Source organism: Ambystoma mexicanum, chromosome 9 (assembly GCF_040938575.1).
Source record: "Ambystoma mexicanum isolate Mex_15411 chromosome 9, UKY_AmexF1_1, whole genome shotgun sequence".
Taxonomy (NCBI): Eukaryota; Metazoa; Chordata; class Amphibia; order Caudata; family Ambystomatidae; genus Ambystoma; species Ambystoma mexicanum.
The window spans coordinates 427,554,543-427,577,192 of NC_090931.1; the positions used below are offsets into that span (position 1 = coordinate 427,554,543).

The window sequence follows — 22,650 nt, forward strand, 5'->3', positions numbered from 1 at the left end:
TAACACAGCTATGACAGGTAATCACCACAGCTGTGCTGCTTTGGTGAATTTTCGTCATCTGCGTCCTGCGTCAATGACGTCGATATGCTGTCCTCGAGGGCCTCCGTCGAGCCGACGCTACCGGATGTTAGAAGTAGGACGCACGTGGCCTCAGTTGTAGTTTTTTCCTCCAAAACTTGTGGTACTATTCTTCTGCCAGTATGACCACAGAAAGCCTTGCGGAAACGTAATCTGCAATCGCATAAGAAATTCTGTAGCGGGGCAGACTGGGAGGGTACAATGGGGAATACGTCGTCAGAACATCCGATCGAAAGAACGTTACCAGCTAAGAAAGTATCTTGTTCTTCGAAGGGATTGGTTCTTCCGACGTATTCCGCATCTATGACAGACTCCCAAAGCAGTACCAACGTATGGAGGTGAGAAAAGAATTTAGAATGCCCAATTAAATTGCAGAATAAAGGACCACCTTGCCAAAGGCCAAATCTTGCCCATGGATAGAATCCAGGGAATAGTGTTTTACAAAAGTATGGACAGAGGCCCACGTGGCTGCTTCACAAATGTTACGAATGGGAACACCCCTCTGCAGAGCAGTAGAGGCAGCCACACCCCTGGTAGAATGGGCCCGTAAGCCTACCGGAGGGTCCTTACCCGCCAAGCAGTAACATTCAGAAATTGTCAAGATAATCCATCTAGACAAAGTCTGCTTAGTAACAGCTTCTCCCAAACGCCTTCCAGCGTATCCTATAAAGACCTGATCATCCACTCTGACCCGGGACATGCGAGAGATGTAGAAACTTAAAGCTCTCCTAGGATCCAACCTATGGAGCCTCTCTTCTTCCTTACCAGGATGCGTAGGAGGATAGGAGGATAGAACGCCGGAAGAATGACCACCTGGCTTAAATGAAATTCCGACACAACTTTCAGAAGAAAAGAAGGACGAACCCCAAGGACAACCCTGTCCTTATGGAACACCGTGAAGGGTGGCTTAACGGAAAGTGCCTGCAACTCACTCACTCAGCGAGCAGAAGTGACCGCAACTAAAAATACAGTTTTCAAAGTCAACAGTCTCAAAGGACAAGAATGTAAAGGCTCAAACGGAGCTCCCATTAGGAATTTTAGAACTAGGTTCAAATCCCAACCGGGCACCTGGAAAGGTGACGTGGGAACACCTTAGTGAGCCCTTTCAGAAACTGAGAAATCGAAGGAATCTACAAATAAGAACACTCCTCAGACGAGCGCTTGAATATGGACAGCGCCGCCAGGTAACCTTTAATGGTACCCACTTGCAGACCCTTGTGGGTTAACAAAAGCAAAAAAGACAGAACCACAGGAATGGCACATGAAACAGGATCTACATTCTTAACCCTGCACCAGTCGCAGAACTTTCTCCAATGGCAACGGTACAGGGACTTTGTTGCAGGCCTTCTGGCCGAAAGCAACACCTCCATCATGTCTTCAGGGAGGTCCCACTCCTTATACCTCAACTGTTCAGAAGCCAAGCATGAAGGTTGAGGAACCTGACCCCCCCCTCCTGTGAGAGCAGATTGTCTCGGTAGGGAAGACGGCGAGGAGGGCAGATGGACATGTCGAGAAGGTCCGGGTACCACGTTCTCTGGGCCCATGCCGGAGCAATGAGGATCATTCGGGAACCGAACCTCCGTAACCTCCTCAGCACTTGTGGAATGACAGGGACTGGAGGAAATGCGTACAGCAGTGGGAAGGACCACTCCAGGCACGTCCCCTAAGGCTCCTCTTGGAGGAAATTCCGCAAGCAGAATCTTTCGCACTTCCGGTTGACACTGGTGGCAAAGAGATCCACTTGAGGGGTCCCCCAAAGGGTGAAGATCTCCAGGAGAATCTCCTGCGCCAGCTCCCACTCGTGCTCTGCCTGCTCAGAGCGTCTGCCGCCTCATTTTCGTCTCCGGCCAGATGAACTGCCGAGATTGAAAATTCCTGCTGGATGGCCCAGAACCAGAGCTGCATCGCCTCTCTGCACAGAGGAAGTGACTGTGCCCCCACCCCTTTTGTTGAGGTTGTGCATGGCCACTGTGTTGTCTGTCAGAATCAGGACATTCTTCCCTCGCAGAGTCGGCAGAAAAGCCTTCAGAGCTAGTCTGATGGCACTCGGCTCCAACAGATTGATATGGAGCCTGGACTCTGACAGAGACCAACGACCGCTGTCAACTCGTTGGCATGAGCTCCCCATCCCGTGAGGGATGCGTCCGTCACGATTGTCACCTCTGGCCAGGTTAGCCAAAATGGAGCCCCCTTCATCAGATTGCCTTTGACGGCCCACCATAGAAGATCCTGGTCGACCGAGGTCAGCACCTGAACGGGAGCCGACATCCTGCCGGAGGACTGCGACCACTGCATCTTGAGAGTCCACTGTAGAGATCTCATTCGCAGCCTGGCCTCTGGCACCAGGAGAATGCAGGATACCATGAGGCCGAGCAACCTCAAGAACTCGAACGCCGGGAGACTCTGGGCAAGTTGAAACTTGTGCACCATCTGCAGAATGTGATGAGCCCTCACCTGGGGAGGGAAACACTGCCCCAGGGATGTGTCTACTACTGCACCGATGTACCGGAGCCGCTGGGTTGGTGTCAAGTGGGACTTCTTTAAATTGAGGGAGAAGCCCAGCCTGTGAAGGGAGTGGCAGGTGACTGACAGATGATCCAGGACTTGCTCAGGAGAGCGCGCCCTGATCAAATTGTCCAGGTACGGGTAGACGTGAATCCCCCCTTTCCTGAGATACCCTGCCACCACCACCATGAACTTGGTGAAGACCCTCGGGCGGAGGTCAATCCGAACGGCAGGACCCAAAACTGAAAATACGAGTCGCCAACCGCAAACTTCAGGTACTTCTTGTGCTTGGGATGAATCGACACATGAAAGTAAGCGTCCTTGAGGTCGAGAGACACCAACCAGTCCTGAAGTTGAAGGGCCTGGAGGACTTGAGAGAGAGTAACCATCTTGAACTTGTCCTTCCTGAGGAGCTTGTTCAAACCACGCAAGTCCATGATGGGTCTCAATCCTCCGTTTTTTTTTGTGATCAAAAAATATGGGGAATACCATCCTTTGTTCCTCTCCGCTACAGGCATCAGTTCTATGGCGCCTTTCTCCAGCAGGGATTTGATTTCCTGCGCAAGGAGCAGATCCAGACTCTTCAAAGAGAGATTCCCTGGTGGATTGTCGTGAGGCCTCTGCCGGAAAGGAAGACAGTAGCCGTGGGCTATGATCCCCAGAACCCACACATCTGAAGTAATGGCACGCCATTCTACAAGATGCTGCGCCAGCCTTCCCCCAACCGGCGAACCATGGGACATGGCTTCATGACTGAGCTGAAGCGGCTACGGCAGTGCCCGAGAGCAAAGAGGCAACTGCCCGAGCGGCCTTGGCACCTCGAGTACCTTGTTTTCCACCTCTGGTGCTCCTACGTTGGCCTCTTTGACTTGCAGCTTCTCTCGATCTACCAAAGGTAGAGTAGTATCGAAAGGAACCTCCCCTCCATTGCTGTCCCCTAGGACGAAAAGGCGGAGGTTGGTGAACTGCAGCGCTCAACGACTTTGCTTTTTGAGGTCTGCAACCTCTCGAGGCTCTCGTCAGCCTTGAAAGATGGCCACCATCAAAGGGCATGTTGAGAAGCCAGGCTTGCACATCAGCAGCAAACCCAGACTACCGCAACCACGCAAATCTGTGCATTACGGTGCTCGCCGCCATGGACCGGCTGACACAGTCAGCCATGTCAAGACCCGACTGAACGGATTCACACATGGCATCCTTGCCATCCTGTACAAGGGCAAGAAAGCCATCCCGTTCCTCCCCTTTGGGAATATGTTCTACCGCCAACAAAACACAATTCCACAGGGTGTGAGTGAAATTTGCTAAGGCACACACGGAGCTGGCTCCCTTCAAAGCCATACCCCCTGAAGAAAACACTTTGTTCGCCCAACCGTCAAAACGTTTGTCGTCCCTATCAGGAGGGATGGTAGGGTACAACGCCTGTTTTGCTGGGGCCGTAGCCACCTGCACCACCAAACTCTCCGGAGTAGGGTGCATGGACAAGTAGCCGGGGTCACCACTGGCTGGGCGGTACTTTTTTGGCAACGACTTCCCCACTGCAGGGAGACTCTCCGGAGCAGTCCAAGCCGCCGCCACCCTTCTTTGAAAGGCCATATGGAATGGCAGTACTGGGTCAGTTGGTGGACCTTAGTCCAAGATGTGTGTCAGGTCATCCTGCAGAAAATCCACTGGTGGCGCAACCACCCCAAGTACTCAGTCACCCTCGACATTAGCCGCCGGTATGAAGACTTGGCGTGCGCGCCTGGCTCAGGCCTACCAAAATCAACCGCCGGAGAAGTGTCCAGACCACTGGCGTCGTGCAACGACTGACGCAGGTCTTCCATCTGGCTATGACCAGATAATAGTTGGTCAGGAACCCAATCAGGAACCAAACCTTCATCAGACCCTTCATCCACCTCAGAAATATAATCCAGGGGCTGGAATAAATCCCTGGATGAGGGCACAGAAAAAGGGACAAACATTTTTTGACTTGGCCAATGCCTTCCTCTGGGTTTCCACCGGTTTCCAGGGTACCTCCGATAAAGCATCCTGGAAAGGCATCGACAGAATCGGCGTCGATGTTGAGCGTGGCGCCGATGGCTTCGACACAGGCCTTAACGGCGAAGCCCCGAGCGTGTACCTCGACGGACATGGCGCCGATGGCATCGACGTCTTCTTTGAAGACCTCACAGGCTCTGACAGTCTCGAGGGTGTCGAGGACCGGGACCTGGAGCGGGCATGGCTAGAGCGATCCACCTTGTCCGATCGGGACCTCAAAGGTTCCCGATGATCGCACCGACCACCCAAGCCCGAAGGTGTGCGAGCGGTGGCCCTAGCACGTTCCCCCTTGGACTTATGCCGACGGCACGGAGAGTCGCCTCTCGAATCGTCGGTCGAAAGCCCAGCGGATTTTGACTTTCAGGGCTTGGAAACCCTACCGACAGAAAGCTTCTTCCGCTCCCGCAAGGCCTTCGATGTTAACGACTGGCAATCGTCACAATCATCCGTGGTGTGGTTCTCACTGAGTCACCATAGGCAGGTGTCGTGCAGATCCGTAAGCGACATCTTGGAACCGCAGTCCCGACACTTCTTGAATCCTGACCGCGGGGTGGAAGACGAAGACATGATCTCTTCCAACAAACATGTTCGTAAGAACCGATAGAATAACTCAGAAGAACCGAGGCGCGCCGAAATCTCTGAAGCGAACACATTTGCGGAAAAAACGGAACTGAGGCTAAGGGCATAGTGCATCCTACTTCTAACATCCGGCGACGTTGGCTCGACGGAGGCCCTCGAGGACAGCGTATCGACGTCATCGACCCAGGAGCCGAACATTTTCCAAAGCAGCACAGCTATGGTGATTACCCGTCACAGATGTGGAATACGTCGGAGGAACCAATCCCTTCCAATTAGCACATTAATGAACATTCTCCCCAACACTGCCAGGAACCGAAGTCTTCACCTGCATCTTTTTCTTCGATACAAGGTACTGGGAAAACCCGTTTGAGAGAACTTACCTCTCACTGCAAAAGTGCGTACAACTTTGGCAACTTGCAGGCCTAGTCAGCTTCTGACCCGACATACAAACCTTTCTTCCGTGAACTACTTCCGAGAACCGTGGCAAAGACTTTTCCGTTTAAATACCAGAACTGTTTTTACTTATACAAGACACTAGTCCATTGACTTTGGCCTATCGATTGCATTGAATCAACTCCTCTGGTGAACTCAGACTATTTGCACTGTTGAAGAGTAACTCTATTATTTGTTTTATTAACTTAAGCCTTTTTGCTCCCACTTCAAATATGCTCAATGCCATTTTACTCCTACTTCAAAGTAGTTTAAATGTCTCAGAACCTGATAGTGTAAAGTACTGTAGTTTATTTCCGTGTGATATTGATTGCCTCCTTCTAATGAATGTTTTCTAACAGACTGTGTAATAAATTAAGAAGTGTTTTACCAAGAAAGCTTGAGTGTAAGTGTCTATCGGAATACTTGTAATTACAGACCTCTGTGTAACACCCTTACAAGCTCACATTCCCTCTTGAGATAAGCCTGGCTGCTCAGCTCGCTACCAAAAACCATATGGTACAGACTTATACCAAAGGTTGGTTTTACTTACACCTGTAGCCCTAGCTGTGTTTAGTGGTCCCAGAGGGTACTGCATACAAACTTTGCTAACACAGCACAGCAGCAGGGCTTCAACGGGCAAACCAACAGTATAGAAGTTGCAGCAGGCGTCCTCTTCAAGTTCTTCGGTTCCTTCGTCCAGTGGTCGACTCTGCCTTACAAGCCAAAAGCCTCGCCTTTTATTCACATTCATTCCAGTCTAGCTGTCAATAACCCAGCAGGGTGGCTGTCCTTGCCGTACCATCAGCTGGTCAATCACTACAGAGTGCATTTGGGTCTCCTAGGAGACTAACCACAGGGAGTTTGGGGCACCTCCCTCACTTCCGGCCTACCCCAGATACCCTGAAGCCAGAAGCAGGCTTCACTCGTGAATCCCGCCAAAGGTAAAGTGAACAATGGGACCAAACCTGGTTTGGCACGCAGAGTAAATCTCAAGAAGGACCTTTCAACAAAGAAATGGCAAAAAAAGAAGACCGGGCCATTTTGACAAAAATGGCACCCCTTGGTGCTTTACTGCAGCTGCGAACACAGCCCGCAGTAAATGCACACCAGGGTAGTTAAAACAAAACCACTGCCACCAGCCATTAATTGAGGAAAGGGTAACAAAAACGTTACATGAGAAGTTAGACAAAGGGGATAACAGGTAACCCCTCCAGCACCCTATTGTAAGATAGTGGGTGCTAGGTCTAGAAAGTTACAATTGTAAGTAAAGTCAATTTCACTTTACTGCTCTGGGAAACAGTACTTTATCCCAGAGAAGGTGGTTAAACCTTTGGGAAATCTGAAAGACTTCCCTGTGCCACTGCACTGAAGGTAAAAGATGATGCCAATGAATGGAGTTTGTCAGGCTCCATAACCAAAAGAGAAACAAAGCTCAGAAATCACATTAAAAAACATGAGAGAGTGGGAAAAAGGGTCTCACTCCAAGTGGAAAAAAAAATCAAGTTCTCAAAAACCAGCAAAGCTGCTGAGGGTCTCCAAGGTGGTGGGAATTAGCACATTTCTGAGAATTCTCCTCAGCACTTACCTGCTTCAGAATATTTGTGATATCTCCTGTTTTATTCTAATAACCTTTTTCTTTTACATGCTCCTAAGTATTGCTCTAAATGCAACAGTGATATATTAATGTCCACAGTGTCCTAGCTATTTAAGTCACCTGAGGGTGTAGGAAGTGTCTGCGTGCCATCCCAAATGGGCATTTGCTGATTTAAAGAAACTAAGAGTGTGTATTTTGGAGTGTATTTGTGTTACTATTATATTTCCCCTTCTGAAGAAGGCTTACTCAAACTGACTGTTAAATACATTAATAATAGTTTAATCAAGAAACATTGTGCGTAAGAGTTTATTTGAATACTTGTCACTGTGAATCTCTGTGTAACTCCCCTACTGCTCTCATTGACCCCTCTTGTGATAAGCCTGGCTGCTCATCAAGCTACCAACCTGTGTAGTACAGACTTATACCAAAGGTTGGGTGTTAGGCAAAGTTTGAATGCAGTACCCTCTGGGAACACTACAAGCAACTTTGACTACAGGTTTGGCCAACCCAACCTTTGGTATAAGCTTGTACTACACAGTTTTGGTAGCGTGTTGAGCAGCCAGGCTTATCTCAAGAGGGGAAATGTGAGCTGTAGTGGAGTTACACAAATATTCACAGTTACAGGTATTCATGTAAACTCTTACACTCAGGGTTTCTTGCATAAACAATTAATAATTTATCAGTCAGTTATAAAGCCTTCTTCAGAAGGGAGAAATATAATAGTAACACAAATATACTTCAATACTGTACACTCTGAGTTTCTGAATCAGACTAGACCCTTTTGGGATGGCCCACAGACAACCTACACCCACAGGTGACTTCAATAACAGGGGCTGGGGACATCAATATCTTACTGTTGGCATTCAGAACACTCTTAAAAACTTGGTATAAGGCAAAAGTTATTAGAACACAAGAAATTACAAATATTCATAAGCAGGGCAAATACTTTCAGATAGTACTTAGAAGAGTAATTCAATTCAAATAGGCCAAGCCAACGTCAATGGGCAAAAGTCTTTGTATAGAATGCAGCACTTCAGGTAAGCGGATGAAAAAGTATTTGCAAAAGTCGTTAGGAGTCTTTGATAAAAAGAAGAATTAATTGTAGGCCACAAGCTGATTAGGTATGTGAGTTGTGGAAGTTACAAGCACTTCTACAGTAAGATGTAAGTTATCTTAGACTTGTTTTACAGTACCTTGGTAAAGAAGAAAAGATGCAGCTGAAGACTTCTGTTCCTGTGCAGCCCTGCAGATCCCACTGGTCCTGGGCCTCAGTCATGGGGACAAGAGGGAGGACGTTGGGGGACTCCTGCACTGCACTGGCACTGTCAAAACTGGCAACCGGCAAACTTCCCTTTCAGTGGTTGTTTGGCGTGTCAGCTCCGGGAGGTACAGCAAATAGAAATAAGCGAAGTTCCTGGCTGTCGAGGTGGACTTTCCTCGCATCTGAGGTCTGCACTCGACTGAGGGGGGTCAGGCTTGGTCAGTCCTGCTTCCTGGGAGTCCAAAGTTACTTCCAAAAGCTCTAGGCCAGCTTACAAGCAACGCACACAATCTGGTGTCCCTCTCCCTGGCTCTACGGTTTCCTGCAGCAGCTCTGAGGAAATTCAACCAGCTCCGAGATGGGTGTCCAGTTGGCTTACTAGGGAGTTGATTGGTCCCACCAACTCAAAGGGAGAAGTCGTCCTTGCAGGGCTTCTCTGTCAAAGCAAACTTGGCAAGTCACTGCAGCACGGCTTCACCGGGCAAACCAACGGTCCAGGAGTTGCAGCAGGCATCCTCTTGAAGCTCTTCTTCGGTTCCTTCACCCAGTGGTCGACTCTGCCTTCCAAGCCAAAAGACTTGTCTTTTATTCAGTTCTCTCCCATTCATTCCAGCCTAGCTGTCGCTCACCCAGCAGGGTAGCTGTCCTTGCCAGACAGTCAGCCAGCCAATCACCAGAGAGTGCATTTGGGTCTCCTAGGAGACTTAGCACAGGGAGTTTCAGGCACCTCCCTCACTTCCTGCCTACCCTAGACACTTTGGAGCCAGAGGCAGGTTTCACTCCTGAAGCCCGCAAATGGCGAATGAACAAAGAGACCAAACCTGGTTTGGCGCGCAGAGAAAAACTCCAGAAGGACCATTCCACAAAGAAATGGCAAAAAAGACGACAAGGGACCATTTTAACAAACGAGGCTCAGCGCCTTTTTAAAAAACATGGCTCCCGCAATTTAACGTTACCGGAGCTGCGAACAGTTCGCGGTCGGGTTAAATCATGGTAGTTCATTACAAAACCACTGCCACCAGCCATTCTGAGAAGAAAGGGTAACATAAATGTTACATGAGTAACTAGACACAGGTGATACTAAGTAACCCCTCCAGCACTCTATTGTAGAATAGGGTGTGCTGGGTTTAGAATTTCTACAGAACTAAGAAGTCAATTTCACTCCACTGCTCTGGGAAACAGTAGTTGATCGCAGAGAAGGCATTTAAACCTTGGAAAATCTGGAAGACTTCCCTGCGTCACTGCACTGAAGGTGCTTTGTGACAATTGTAAAAGATGATGCCTATGGAGTTGGTTGGACTCCACAACCAAAAAGAAACTATGCATAAAATCACATTAAAATACATGAGAGTGGGGAAAAAGGGTCACACACTCTCCAGGTAAATAAACCAAGTCCTCAGAATTAACACATTTTTGAGAATCCTCCCTAAGATTGGGTTTCTATTGCCAGGAGGTCAGGATTGTTGTAGTGAAACCCAAAGGGTACTGCATACAATCTTGCCTAACACTGTGCTATTAGAACCCAGTTCTTCATGGAACTCAATGTGTCGACCTTGAAGGTTGAAGAGCTGGTCAGTCCTGCCAGGATTCGAACCTGTGCCATACAGCCGGAATACAGATGCTCTAACAAGCAGCTTACTAGTTGAGCTATCTCAATGGCCTACCACATGATCACACCACCATGTCATAAACAAATTAATGACACTTCTCCCAAATCCTCACACTACACCGCCACCTCACACCACATTTATCCAAGAATCACAAATCCACATTGCCAGGTGCCCAACAAGGCACTCTACCTGGGTATTGCCTCTGCCTGCTGTACTGCGGTCGATTCAAGTCATTTCTGTTCAAAATTACAGCATGTATTTCATTAATTACAAATTAAACATTGATCAAAAAGAAAAAAAGAAACATGAACTTTCTGTGTAATCCCAACACTCTTAATTGCAACATCATACTGTTCAGGCGCTCGATAAACATTCTATCTCTTGTAGATTTAACAGGAACACTGCTACGAAATTTAACTATCCCCACTGGCACTGTAAAGACTGCAGGGGTGTATTTGTATTTCTGCCGTCTACATGGTTGGGACAAAGGCATAGAGCACCCCAGCAAAGATTGTCTATTATGGTAGAATAGACGAGCAACCAAGATTTAAGCTCTCAGTAGTGATGTGGGCAGGTTCTTAAATACAGTGAGTCCCCAACCCACACAAAAAATGTCCACACTCTATGTAAGGTGAGAACACAGCTTCTTTGTATATAATAAGGTTCCTACCAATATATGTGCATATAAATAATAACACTTTGTACTTGGAAACACTTATTCCAAGAATGGCAAATATATACACTATGTGGTACCTCACAATACTTAATTTCAGTAATAAATACACTAACTGCAGATGGTTTTAAATAGGCATGTGATTTTTAAGTGAGGTGTATCAGTATATGTTCGGGAGAATTCTCATAAATGTGCTAATTCCCTTCACATTAGAGACCCCGAAGCAACTTAGCTGGATTTTGAGGACTTGATTTTTTTTACCTGGAAAGAGTGTGAGCCTTTCCCCTGCCCCCACTCAAGTATTTTGATGTGCGTTTGACATTTGTGTTCGTTGACTTTGGAGTTTTAAGATACCTCTATAGGCATCTTTTAATGTGTGTTACACAGCACCCTCAGTGCAGTGACACAGGGAAGTCTTTTTAGACTTCCCCAAGGTTTAAATACGTTCTCTGGCATAAACTACTGTTTCACAGAGAATGTAAAGTGAAAATGACTTAACTAGTCTTTCTAAATTCTCAGACCCAGCACACACCATCTTACAATGGAGTGCTGGAGGGGTTACATAGTATCCCCTGTGTCTAAATACTCACGTAGCAGTCAAATGCTACCCTTTCCTATTGAAAAGGCTGGTGGCAGTGGTTTTACAACAAACTACCATGATTTTTCCCAACTGCGAACACCGGTAGCAAAAATTCACGGGAGTCATGTTTTTCAAGATGGCGCTTTAAACCCCTTTGTTTAAACAGGTCCCAGTCTTCTTTTTTTGCTGTTTCTTTTTGGAAAGGTCCTTCTAGAGTTTGTCTCTGCGCACCAAACCAGGTTTGGGCCCTTTGTTTGTATGCCTTTGGCGGGCTTCAGGACTGAAGACCGCCTCTGGCGTCTGAGTGTCTGGGGTGGGCAGGAAGTAAGGGAGGTGCCCGAAACGCCCTGATCTTAGTCTTCGAGGAGACCGAAATGCACTCTGGCGTGATTGGCTGGTTGACTGTCCGGCAAGGACAGCAACCCTGCTGGGTGAGTGACAGCTAGGCTGGAATGAATGGGAGAAAACCGTTTAAAAGGCGAGTCTCCAGGACTGGATGGCAGAGTTGACCACTGGAACGAAAGAACCAAAGGCGAGCTGAAAGAGGACAGCTGCTGCAACTCCTGGACCGTTGGTTTGCCCGGTGAAGCCCTGCTGCAGGTCCGAATTGCCAAACTCCATTTGACAGAGAAGCTCCTTCAAGGGCGGCTTCTTCCCTTGAGTTGGTGGGAACAACCAACTCATAAGACACCTGGATACCATTCTCATGGGTGGTTAGGATTAACCAGGAAGAGGGACACCAGCTTGTGTTCTTGAATCTACAGCTACTGGAACTGAAGTGACTCCATTTTGTTAGCTTTCTTCAACGATCCCGTGCAGTGCACGAGTCCCCCGACGTCCTCCCTCTTGTCCCCACGACTAAGGCTCAGGAACAGCGAGATCTGCAGGACCTGCCGGGAACCACTTCAGCAGCATTTGTTTCTTCATATAAAAGGTAATGTGCCAACCTGATTGAGAGAACGCCACTCCCGCAGTGAAAGTTCGTGAAACTTTCCCAACTTGCAGGCCTAATTAGCTTGTGACCCCACATATGATTCTTTTTCGCCTTTAAACTACTTCTAAGAACTCGCAAAGACTTTACCGTTTCATACCAGAACTGCACTTTCCTATCCAGAACACTAGCCCATTGACTTTGGCCTGGCCTTTTGACTTGAATTGAACTCCTCTGGTGAACTGAAACTATGTGCACTGTCTAAAAAGTATATATGATCTAATTTACTTACCGTGTGCCTTTCGCTCCCTTCTAAAGTACTGAACTGGTATTTGGCTCCTATTTCATGGGAGCTCAAACTGTCTCAAAACCATAGAATTTTGTATTGAAGTATATTGGTTTATAATAATAAGTTGCCTTCTTCTAGTGAAATGTTTTCTAAATGATTGTGTAATACATTAATAAGTATTTTTTACCAAGAAACCTTGAGTATGACAATGCATTACTTACCGTAAAAGCATTTCTGATGGTTGTATCTGCTTAGATTCACATGCTGTGCATAGGTCCGACATCCAGTGGTCACTGCGGAGTATTGCATTTTGTTTTTCGTCGTCGAAAAGGGGACGTCGACAAGGCGTGTCTGTAACACTATCCCTATAGTGACGTGCGTTGTACCCACAATCCCTCACGCGTCGAGGTCCCTCTGTTTGTATTTTTCTGCCCTGAGGGAGCCTTCTAGACGCGAGTGAGTACAGAAAAGAGAGAAATATAGAAAAAGGATGTCTATGTTCCTTCCATCCAAGCGGGGAGGAAGGGTGGGCGCATGTGAATCTAAGCAGATACAACCATCAGAAATGCTTTTTCGGTAAGTAATGCATTGTCTTCTGATGTTTGTTAATATGCTTAGAATCACATGCTGTGCATAGACTATCGAGCAGTACCCGGAGTTGGCGGTGGGTTATGAGAAGGAACAGTAGAGAAAAGAGGTCTTAATACTGCCTGTCCCACTTGGGAGTCAGATCTAGAGTGTGCATGTAGACAGTAGTGTTTTGTAAAGGTGTGCACAGAACTCCAGGTAGCCGCTTTGCAGATGGACTCAAGGGGAACATTTGCAATGAACGCTATGGAAGCCACAGTGCCTCGAGTGGAATGTGCTCTTGGTTTGAAGGGTAGTTCTCTCTTAGCAAGAGTGTAACAGAGAGTGATGCATTGAACAATCCATCTAGATATAGTGGACTTTGAAACTGCATCTCCTTCTCTTCCTGCTGCCACAGAGACAAAGAACTGATTAGTCTTTCTCAGTGGTCTGGTTCTTTCCATGTAGAACATGACAGCTCTGCGTACATCTAGTGTATGCAGACTTTTTTCTCCCAAGCTGGAAGGGTTTTGAAAGAACGTTGGTATTATATTGACTGGTTTACATGAAATTTCGAGATAAATTTTGGTGCAAACCTTGAGTGTGTGCGTAGAACCACCTTATCTTTGTGAACTGTTACGAAGGGGTCTAGTACAGAAAGAGCCTGTAGTTCACTTACTCTCCTAATGGAGGTGATAGCTATTAGGAAAGCAGTCCTAAGAGTGAGGTCTTTAAGAGTTGCCTTGTGCATGGGTTCGAAAGGAGGGCCCATGAGTCTAGAAAGTACCACATTTAAGTCCCATCCGGGAGCTGGGTTAGCTATCGGAGGGTGTATTCTCTTTACCCCCTCCATGAAGGCCTTGATAACTGGTATCTTCCACCACGACACTTTAAGTTGGGAAGTGGTGTATGCAGAAAGTGCCGCCAGGTGGACTTTAATAGAATTGAATACTAGACCCGAGTCCAGTAAATGGGTCAGGTACAGAACAATTTGTGTGGGAGAGCAGTCAACAGGGTTGATGTTTCTTCCCCTACACCAGATGACAAATCTTTTCCACTTGCTAGAATAGCAGTGGCGAGTATTAGGTTTTCTGGCTTCCCTGAGGATGTCCATACATCTCTGCGGGAGTTGTAAATGTCCAAATTCTATGATCTCAGGAGCCAGGCTGCTAAGTTCATGGTCTGAGGGCATGGATGCAGTGTCCTGCCCTTGTCCTGTGACAGCATGTTGTACGGGCAGGGAAGTTTCACTGGGGGAGATAGGGACATCTCCATCAAGTGAGCGAACCATGGCTGCCGGGCCCACATTGGGGCCACTAGTATCATGGTAACCTGCTCCTGGTGCATCTTGTGTACCACTTTGTTGAGAAGGGGAGTCGGGGGAAAGGCGTAAACAAATTTCCCTGACCATTGAATCGACAGACCGTTCCCCTTGGACTGGTTCTGGGGGTACCTGGAGGCGTAACTTTGGCATTGTGAGTTCTCCAGAGTTGCGAACAGGTCTATTTCCGGGAACCCCCATTGCGTGAAGACGTCTAAGACGATGTCTTCGTGCAATTGCCATTCGTACCCGGGCAGGGGAAAGTCTCTGCTGAGTTCGTCTGCTAGCAGATTGAGTTCCCCTGGTACATGTTGTGATAGTAGAAACATGTTGTGTTTGAGAGCCCACTTCCATATATTCTGGGACAGCTTGGACAGTCCTGGAGAGTGAGTGCCCCCTTGCTTGTTGCGGTAGTACATGGCTGTGGTGCTGTCTGTGAGGACCATCACTGTCTTTCCTTGTAGGTGTTGCTGAAAGGCTTTCAGTGCTTTGAACACCACTAGTAGTTCCAGCAGGTTTATATGCTTGGATGCTAAGCTCGGAGTCCACGCTCCGTGAGCAGTCTGATGGGATAGGTGAGCCCCCCATCCTGTAAGGGATGCGTCTGTGGTTAGAGTGGCTTCCACTGCGGGTGTGGCAAAAGTTTTCCCTAATAACAGGTTTTCTTTTGTCCACCACCGTAGCGAGAGAACCAAGGCCTGCGAGACCACCACTAGATCGTCCCATTGTCCGCTGGCCTGACACCACTGGCTGTAGAGCCACTCTTGCATTGGGCGCATGCGCAGGCGCGCGTGAGGTACCAAATAAATACATGACGCCATCATCCCTAGCAAGCGCATTGCTTTGCGTACCGTCACCTCTCGACCTGCCACATAATGGGGGATCTGAAACAGCATGTTTTGGACCCTCTCGTTGGAGGGGAAGACGAATTAGAGCCCCTAGGAATTGTTTGATTTGGCTGGGGTCTAAGCTGGACTTCTTTTCGTTGATGGAGAAGCCCAGTTGGGACAAAAGGTCTACGGTCTTTTGGGTATTGGAGAAGCATGTTTCGTAAGAATCCCCTGTTATGAGCCAGTCGTCGAGGTAAGGGTATACCAGGATGGATAACCTGCGTAGGTGGGCCGCTGCCTCTGCCAGTACTTTCGTGAATACCCTTGGTGCAGATGCTATCCCGAAGGGTAGTACTCTGAACTGGTAGTGCTTGTTCTCTATCTTGAACCGGAGGTATTTTCTGTGCGCTGGCAACATTAAAATATGAAAGTATGCATCTTTCATGTCTAGTGTTGTCATGTAATTCCCTTGTGATAACAGTGGGATTACTTCCTGCAAGGTCACCATACGAAACTTTTGGGGTTTGACAAACTTGTTCGCTGGGCGCAGATCTAATACAGGGCGCATGGTTAAGTCCTTTTTTGGGTACAAGGAAGTACACTGAATAAATACCTTCTGTTACCTGAGATAGGGGGACAGCCTCTATAGCTTCTTTTTTCAGTAGCTCTTCTACTTCTTGAAGAAGAATGGTGAGGTGTTCCGGTGTCATGCGTCGGTTCCGTGGGGGTCTGTACTTCGGGGAACCGTTGAATTCGATGCAGTATCCGTGGTCTATGGTGGATAAAACCCAGCGGTCTGACGATATTCCCTCCCATGCTGATAGGAACGATGTTAGCCGGCCCCCGACCGGTGATGCATGGGAGGGGACCCGAATCTTCGGGTCATTTGTTGGTATTGGGCATGGAACCTTTGGGGCTGGAGCCGCGACGTCTTCCTTTGCCACGGCGTTGGCCTCTTTGACTGAACTGGTTGGTACCCTGGTTAGAGGGCAGTTGGTAGCAGAGTAAAATTGCTGTTGGTTTTGCTGGCGTTGGCCACGAAAGGAGCGTCTGTTGCCATAGCCGCGTCTGTTAGGGGGCCTAGAAATTTGGTCATGAGTCTTGATGGTATCAAACTCTTTTTTCGCATGTTCTAGGGCCTCATCAACTGCTTTCCCAAACAGATGTGTTTGTTCTATGGGCCAGACATGGCGTTTGAGAAGTATTCCCTGAACCAGGGAACGGCCAGCCGTCTCTGCGGCATCTAAGGAGTTCTTTACGATGCCCTGGTTTACAAGAGTTCCCTCTGAGATGATAGCTAACAGGCGTGAACGCAGGGGTTCTGGTGCGTCCTCTGCTTCGCTGCGCAGCTTGCTCCACTGTGCATCTGCGTAGCTAGCTAGTAGGGAATTGTTATTTGCAATCCTAGCTGAGAAGGCTGCGGAGGTCGTGATTCTCTTCCCAAGTGCATAGAGCTTCTTGCCCTCTTTGTCAGGTGGTGCCTCACTAGTGGATAGTGCTACCCCCGCTCTTTTTCTTGTATTAGTAACTACAAGGGAGTCCGGAATAGAATGTCCTCTGATGTACAAGGGGTCAGAGGACGAAGGGCTGAAGAGCTTTTCTATCCGAGGGTTGACCCCTCTGACTAATGCAGGATTGGAAAGGGAAGGAGTTATTCTTCTCTTTATAGAAGCCAGGAGCGGAATAGACTGACTAACAGGGGCTTTTTCTTTAATAACTTTTTCTACAAAGTCTATGTCAGGAAGAGTTTCCCCTGTGTCTATTTCAAAATGCGCTGCTGCCTTGCGCAATAGTGCATTAAGTGAAGGTTGGTCATCTATGGGAGAGGTGTTTCCAATAGGTGAATCCTTGGGAGGAGAAGGGTGAAAGGCATCCGGGTCTGAGTGCACTGATGGGGATTGCCAAGGCTGCACTGATGGGGATTGCCAGGGCTGCGAGGTAGCTGTATCTTCTTCAAAAACTCCTGCACTAGTGTAAGGATCTTCTTCAAACCCCTCCTCCTCATGTTCTTCCTCTCCACCCAAACCCTCCTCATCTTCCTGGAGGTATTGCTCCTCTTCAGTGAGGTCATATACGTCTGTAGAAAGGGGAAACAGCCTAGGGATCTTGACCCTAGGGTCATCCTGGGGCCATTCTCTTGGTCTTTTGTGTGTGGGTGGGTTTTGGCTTCCCAAAAACCTTTCCATTCTCTCCATACAAGAATGGAGTCTTTCAAGGGTCTCATGGGGGACCCCTGAATAGTCTAGAGGGGGGGAAAATCAATGTTTTCACCTTCCAAACGCTTAGAACGCTCCCACAACGTCGAAGAAAGGTTTCCGTCGCCCTCAGAAAAGCCCTCCGGTAGTTCAGAAGTGCCCTTAGATGAAGGGGGCAGTTCCTGGCTACTCTTGTGCTTTTTCGGCGTTTCTATAGCTTTTTGTGCGGTATTCGACGTCTATTTCGTCGTCCGCTTACGTTTGTCTTCGGAAACAATTCTCGCCAGGCTCTCGACAACGAGTTCGTCAGTAGAGGGCTCTGGTGTCGACGTTGCCTGCGTTACGCGTTGTTTCTCGACGGCCGCTCTATGGAGCGTTACGTCGGATGATTTTGAGGTAGCGCCCGTGTTTGATGAAAACCCAATCGCTGGTCGCGGTTGCGTTTGCGGGTGGGGCTTGAGACCCTTATGGTCTGAGGTAGACGCCGGGGTGCCCTGTGTCCCTTCGGCGCTGATGGATCCTTCGTCTTTGACGAAGAAGAGCCGTGGGTTGTGTGCTTAGGCCTATGGGGTCTATGTGCGTCCTTGTCGCCGGGGTGTTCATCCCCATAAGCAGGGCGTGAGCCGAGCCCGTCAGGGCCGGGGACGGACGTCAAGGAGCGCGAGCGCTCCTTCTGGGGGTTAATGACTTCCTTAACGGATGTCGAGTTATCACCCTCCTCGTCACTTTCTGTAACAGCGGCGGCGGGTGAGGAAACTGACTTCGACATAGCGTAGTCCGCCCACCTCTAAACTTTTCGTTCTTTAAGAGTTCTTGGTTTCCAGAGCTTACAGGCCGCGCAGCTGTCCTCCTTATGATCGAGGGGTAAGCAACGATTACAGAGCTTGTGTTTATCCTTCCAAGTGTATTTGCCCCTACAGCGTGGGCAAAACTTAAAAGGTGTCCTCTCCATAGCTGAGGCAATAATAACTGGTGATAACAACCCCAAGGGAAAGATAGGGGAGAAAGAAAGACATTCTCAAAGAGAAGATAAAAGTTCGAACCCCCACTCTCCCTACTGTATGTTGGCCGGCGAGGCCAGGCCACGTGTTCGGCAGCGCCGAAGGATCCCCCTCCGTCTCTTCCCCTCTGTCGAAAACTTGCTCGGCGGAGAAACAGCTTCACAGCTAACGTCGAGTGGAGGGATCTTTAACAATATAATAAGTATAATTAAGGACCAAGGTCCGTAGTAAGTATTTTGTAATGTCTCTCTAGGAGCTCCGCGTAAGGCGACCAGAAGCTGGGCGGAAAAAAACAAGCTGGGTGGAAAAAAACAATCTGAGGGACCTCGACGCGTGAGGGATTGTGGGTACAACGCACGTCACTATAGGGATAGTGTTACAGACACGCCTTGTCGACGTCCCCTTTTCGACGACGAAAAACAAAATGCAATACTCCGCAGTGACCACTGGATGTCGGACCTATGCACAGCATGTGATTCTAAGCAGATTAACAAACATCAGAAAAGTGTTTACTTGAACCACTGTGACTGAAAGTCCTTTGTGTAACTACTTGTACTGCTCACATTCACTCTTGAGATAAGCCTGGCTGCTCAGCTTGCTACCAAAAACTGTGTGGTACAGACTTATACCAAAGGTTGGTTTGGCTAACACCTGTAGTCCTAATTGTGTGTAGTGGTCCCAGAGGGTAGTGCCTGCAATTCTGCCAAATCCACAAACTGGTGCCAGTGTGTCTGAGGGGGAATGAGTGTGTGTTCCCACCAGTGGTCCTGATTAGACCAATGCTACGGTGTGTGCGCTGGGCAGATCTGCTATTGGCTAGTGGGGACTACTGCACCTACCTGGCTTAACCATTTAAGGTAGCTGAGCAAGTAAAAAGCAATGGCTCTCATCCAAGTAGAGACCATATTAATGCAATGTATGTGATATTTATTACATGGAATTAAGTCTAGAAACACAGATCTACAATAAGCATCACCTATATATACTTCGCTAGAGCTGTAAATGTGTGTGTGCATGTATGCAAGGCAAAGCAACGATGGGCATAACACAAATTGTAGTTTAGACTTCCAATAATCTAACTAGTGGCTGGTCTGACAAACAACTAAAATCAGCAAGGATAGAACACTTACATGTAGCAGTTCAAAGACAAGATAAAGTGATATCATTACCAGCATGGGCTGCACAGGTGTCATGAGGGTTGCTTGTACACTCAGCATTCTCTTCATTCCTGGTACTTTCTCAGATTCCTGCTGATTCCTTAGAACACGTTCCACAACATCATGCAGGTTCCTTGAAGCCTTGAAAGCATCATACGCATTTGGATCCAGTGCATCTAACCTTTAGAATAAGGAAAGCGTCAGTTCCTCAGAGTCCCAGAGATGGAATCCCCCGCCCCCAGTCTCCCACCCCTAATGGAGAATAAACAAATGGACACTTCGTTCAGCCTCACAATGTGCAAACATGGCCTTTTGTGGATAATGAAACAATACTAAAACACCAAAACCAAACATAGGAAAAAACAGATTAGCAATTCTGAATGGTCAGATTTATCATGTTGATATACAGACAGAATACACAATTAAATCCCTAGGTTTTTATTTTACAAGTCGATGCTGCCTATTGAATCTAAAGGATGGCTCCTACTCCACTTCATGATATAATGGGTTTGACATTATGTCTTCAGAGCCACAACCCACTGATGGGATGGTTAGGATGGACCCAAAGACAAGCAAAATGATTTCCCACAAGTTTCCCATGCCTCAGCTTAAGCATCACTACCAGACTACAATTATAGGACAAATATTACATACCTATAATCGTATTTATGATGCTTGTATCTGCTTAGATGAACATGCTTTGCATTGGCCGACATCTAGGTGGTTGGAGCAGAATATTGCATGACTGGTTTTCAAAATTTGAAAAGGGACGTCGAAAGGGTGTGTCTGCAATACTATCCCTAGTGTGACGTGCACTGTAGCCATGGTCCTTCATGCGTCAAGGTCCTCAGATTGTTTTGTTTCTGACATGATGGATGTTAGGCAAAGTTTGTATGCAGTACCCTTTGGGACCACTACACACAACTAGGACTACAGGTGTAAGCAAAACCAACCTTTGTAGAAGCCTGTACTACAAAGTGTTGTGGTTGCGTTGCTGAGCAGTCAGGTCAAGATGTTACACAAGGTCTACAATCACAAGTATTAGAATAAACTCTTACACTCATGGTATCTTGGTAAAACACAATTTATTTCAGTCAGTTATAAAACATTCACTAGAAGGAGGCAATCTATATCACGCAAAAATATACTTCAGCACTTCATACTGTCAGGTTCTGAGGCATTTAAACTACTTTGAAGGAGGAGCAAAATGGCATTCAGTTCTTTTGAAGTAGGAGTAAAAAGGCATAGGTTAATAAAAAGAAGATTACAGTTACTCTTAGGCAGTGCAAATAGTTCGCCAGAAGAGTCAATTCAATGCAATAGGTTAGGCCAAAGCCAATGGGCTAATGTCTTGTATAGGATAAGCAGTTGTGGTAGTTAAATGGAAAAGTCTTTGCAAAAGTTCTCAGACGTAGTTCGTAAAAGAAATATTTGTATGTTGGGTCAAAAGCTGACTAGGCCTGTAAGTTTGCAAAGTTTCAAGCACTTTCGCAGTGAGAGTTATGTTCTCTCGGTCGGGTTTTCACAGTACCTTACAATGAAGAAAAAGATGCAGCTAAAGACTTCTGTTCCTGCAGATCTTGCTGTTCCTGAGCCTTAGTCGTGGGGACAAGAGGGAGGACATTGCGGGGACTTCTGCACTGCACGGGGACTGGTCGAAAAGCTGGTAAACACAAATCTTCAATTCCTGTAGCTGTAGACAAGCACAAACTTGTGTCCCTCTCACTGATTATTCGGTTTCCTGCAGCACTCTGAGGAAAATACAACCAGCTCAGACAATGATATCCAGGTGGCTTACGGGTCGAGTTGATTGGTCCCACCAACTCAAAGGGAGAAGTCGTCCTTGAAGGGCGTCTCTGTTGAGATTAACTTGGCGATTCAGACCTGCAGCAGGGCTTCCCCAGGCAAACCAACGGTCCAGGAGTTGCAGCAGCCGTCCTCTTCCAGCTTGTCTTCGGTTCTTTCGTTCCAGTGGTCGACTGCCTTCCAAGGCAAGAGACTCGTCTTTTATCCAGTTTCCACCCATTCATTCCAGCCTAGCTGCCACTCACCCAGCAGGGTGGCTGTCCTGGCAGAAGAGTCAGCCAGCCAATCACGCCAGAGTGCATTTGGGTCTCCTAGGAGACCAAGCACAGGGAGTTTCGGGCACCTCCCTCACTTCCTGCCCACCCCAGACACTCAGGGCCAGAGGCGGTCTTCAGTCCTCCAATTTACCCTGGGGATGGAACCGGGAGCGTTTATGAGGTGGAAAGCCAAGGGGTGTACCAAGATGGGGATATGGATCAGGGGCAATAGATCAAATCATTTGAACAGTGAAAAACAGAGCTGACTAGAGGGAAGGCGACAGGCTACAATACCTACAGTTCAGACACTGGATAAGCCCCCCACCCTCCACCAACAAGGTGGCTGCGACAAGGTCCTTCACCTCATTCAAAAAAATATCTCCCTACCAACCTGGCAGATGAGATCAATTAATTTCTAACATTTCTAAATATCTAGCAGATAGCATCCCTGGACCCCACAATTCATATAGTTTGCTGGGTGGGAGTAAACACTGGGGGACACATAGAAATAGAGGAATGGGAACAGCTGTGCAAGGATAGCCCCAGAATCACACAGGAAATTCAAACGAGGGCGGTATGGTAGAAAGTCATGAGCCAGTAGCATTACACTACAGCACGGCTGCACCCCATCAGCGGGAGAACCTCTCAGGGCTGGCGGCAGTGTGGGGGGCACAAGAACTGGGCCCATATATGGTGGGTCTGCCCAAAACTAGTGAAATACTGAGAGGCAATAAGTGACAATATGAACAAAATGTTTGGTGGTCAGATCAAGAGACACATGAAAGCATTTTAGGCTTGGGGGGTCTCACAGCTCGAACCGTGCTGGAACCCCAGAGGAAGGCTTACTACACAATATTAACACTGGTAGCACTCCTGGTAATAGCGCAACACTGGAAGGCAAAAGAGCCACTGATCGAACAAGACTGTGTGGCACTTCGTGGTCCTCC

At 47.8% G+C, this 22,650-nt stretch overlaps 1 protein-coding gene across 5 annotated transcripts in view; it reads right to left on the bottom strand.

The window, feature by feature from the left end:
• LIG3 (DNA ligase 3) overlaps positions 1–22,650 on the bottom strand; it is a 1,054,678-nt gene that overhangs the window by 910,608 nt on the left and 121,420 nt on the right. For all 5 annotated transcript variants that reach the window (XM_069614890.1, XM_069614888.1, XM_069614887.1 and 2 more), the window contains exon 8: positions 19,653–19,821. In XM_069614890.1, the coding sequence (XP_069470991.1) occupies positions 19,653–19,821 (169 nt within the window). The remainder of the gene's footprint in view (positions 1–19,652; positions 19,822–22,650) is intronic.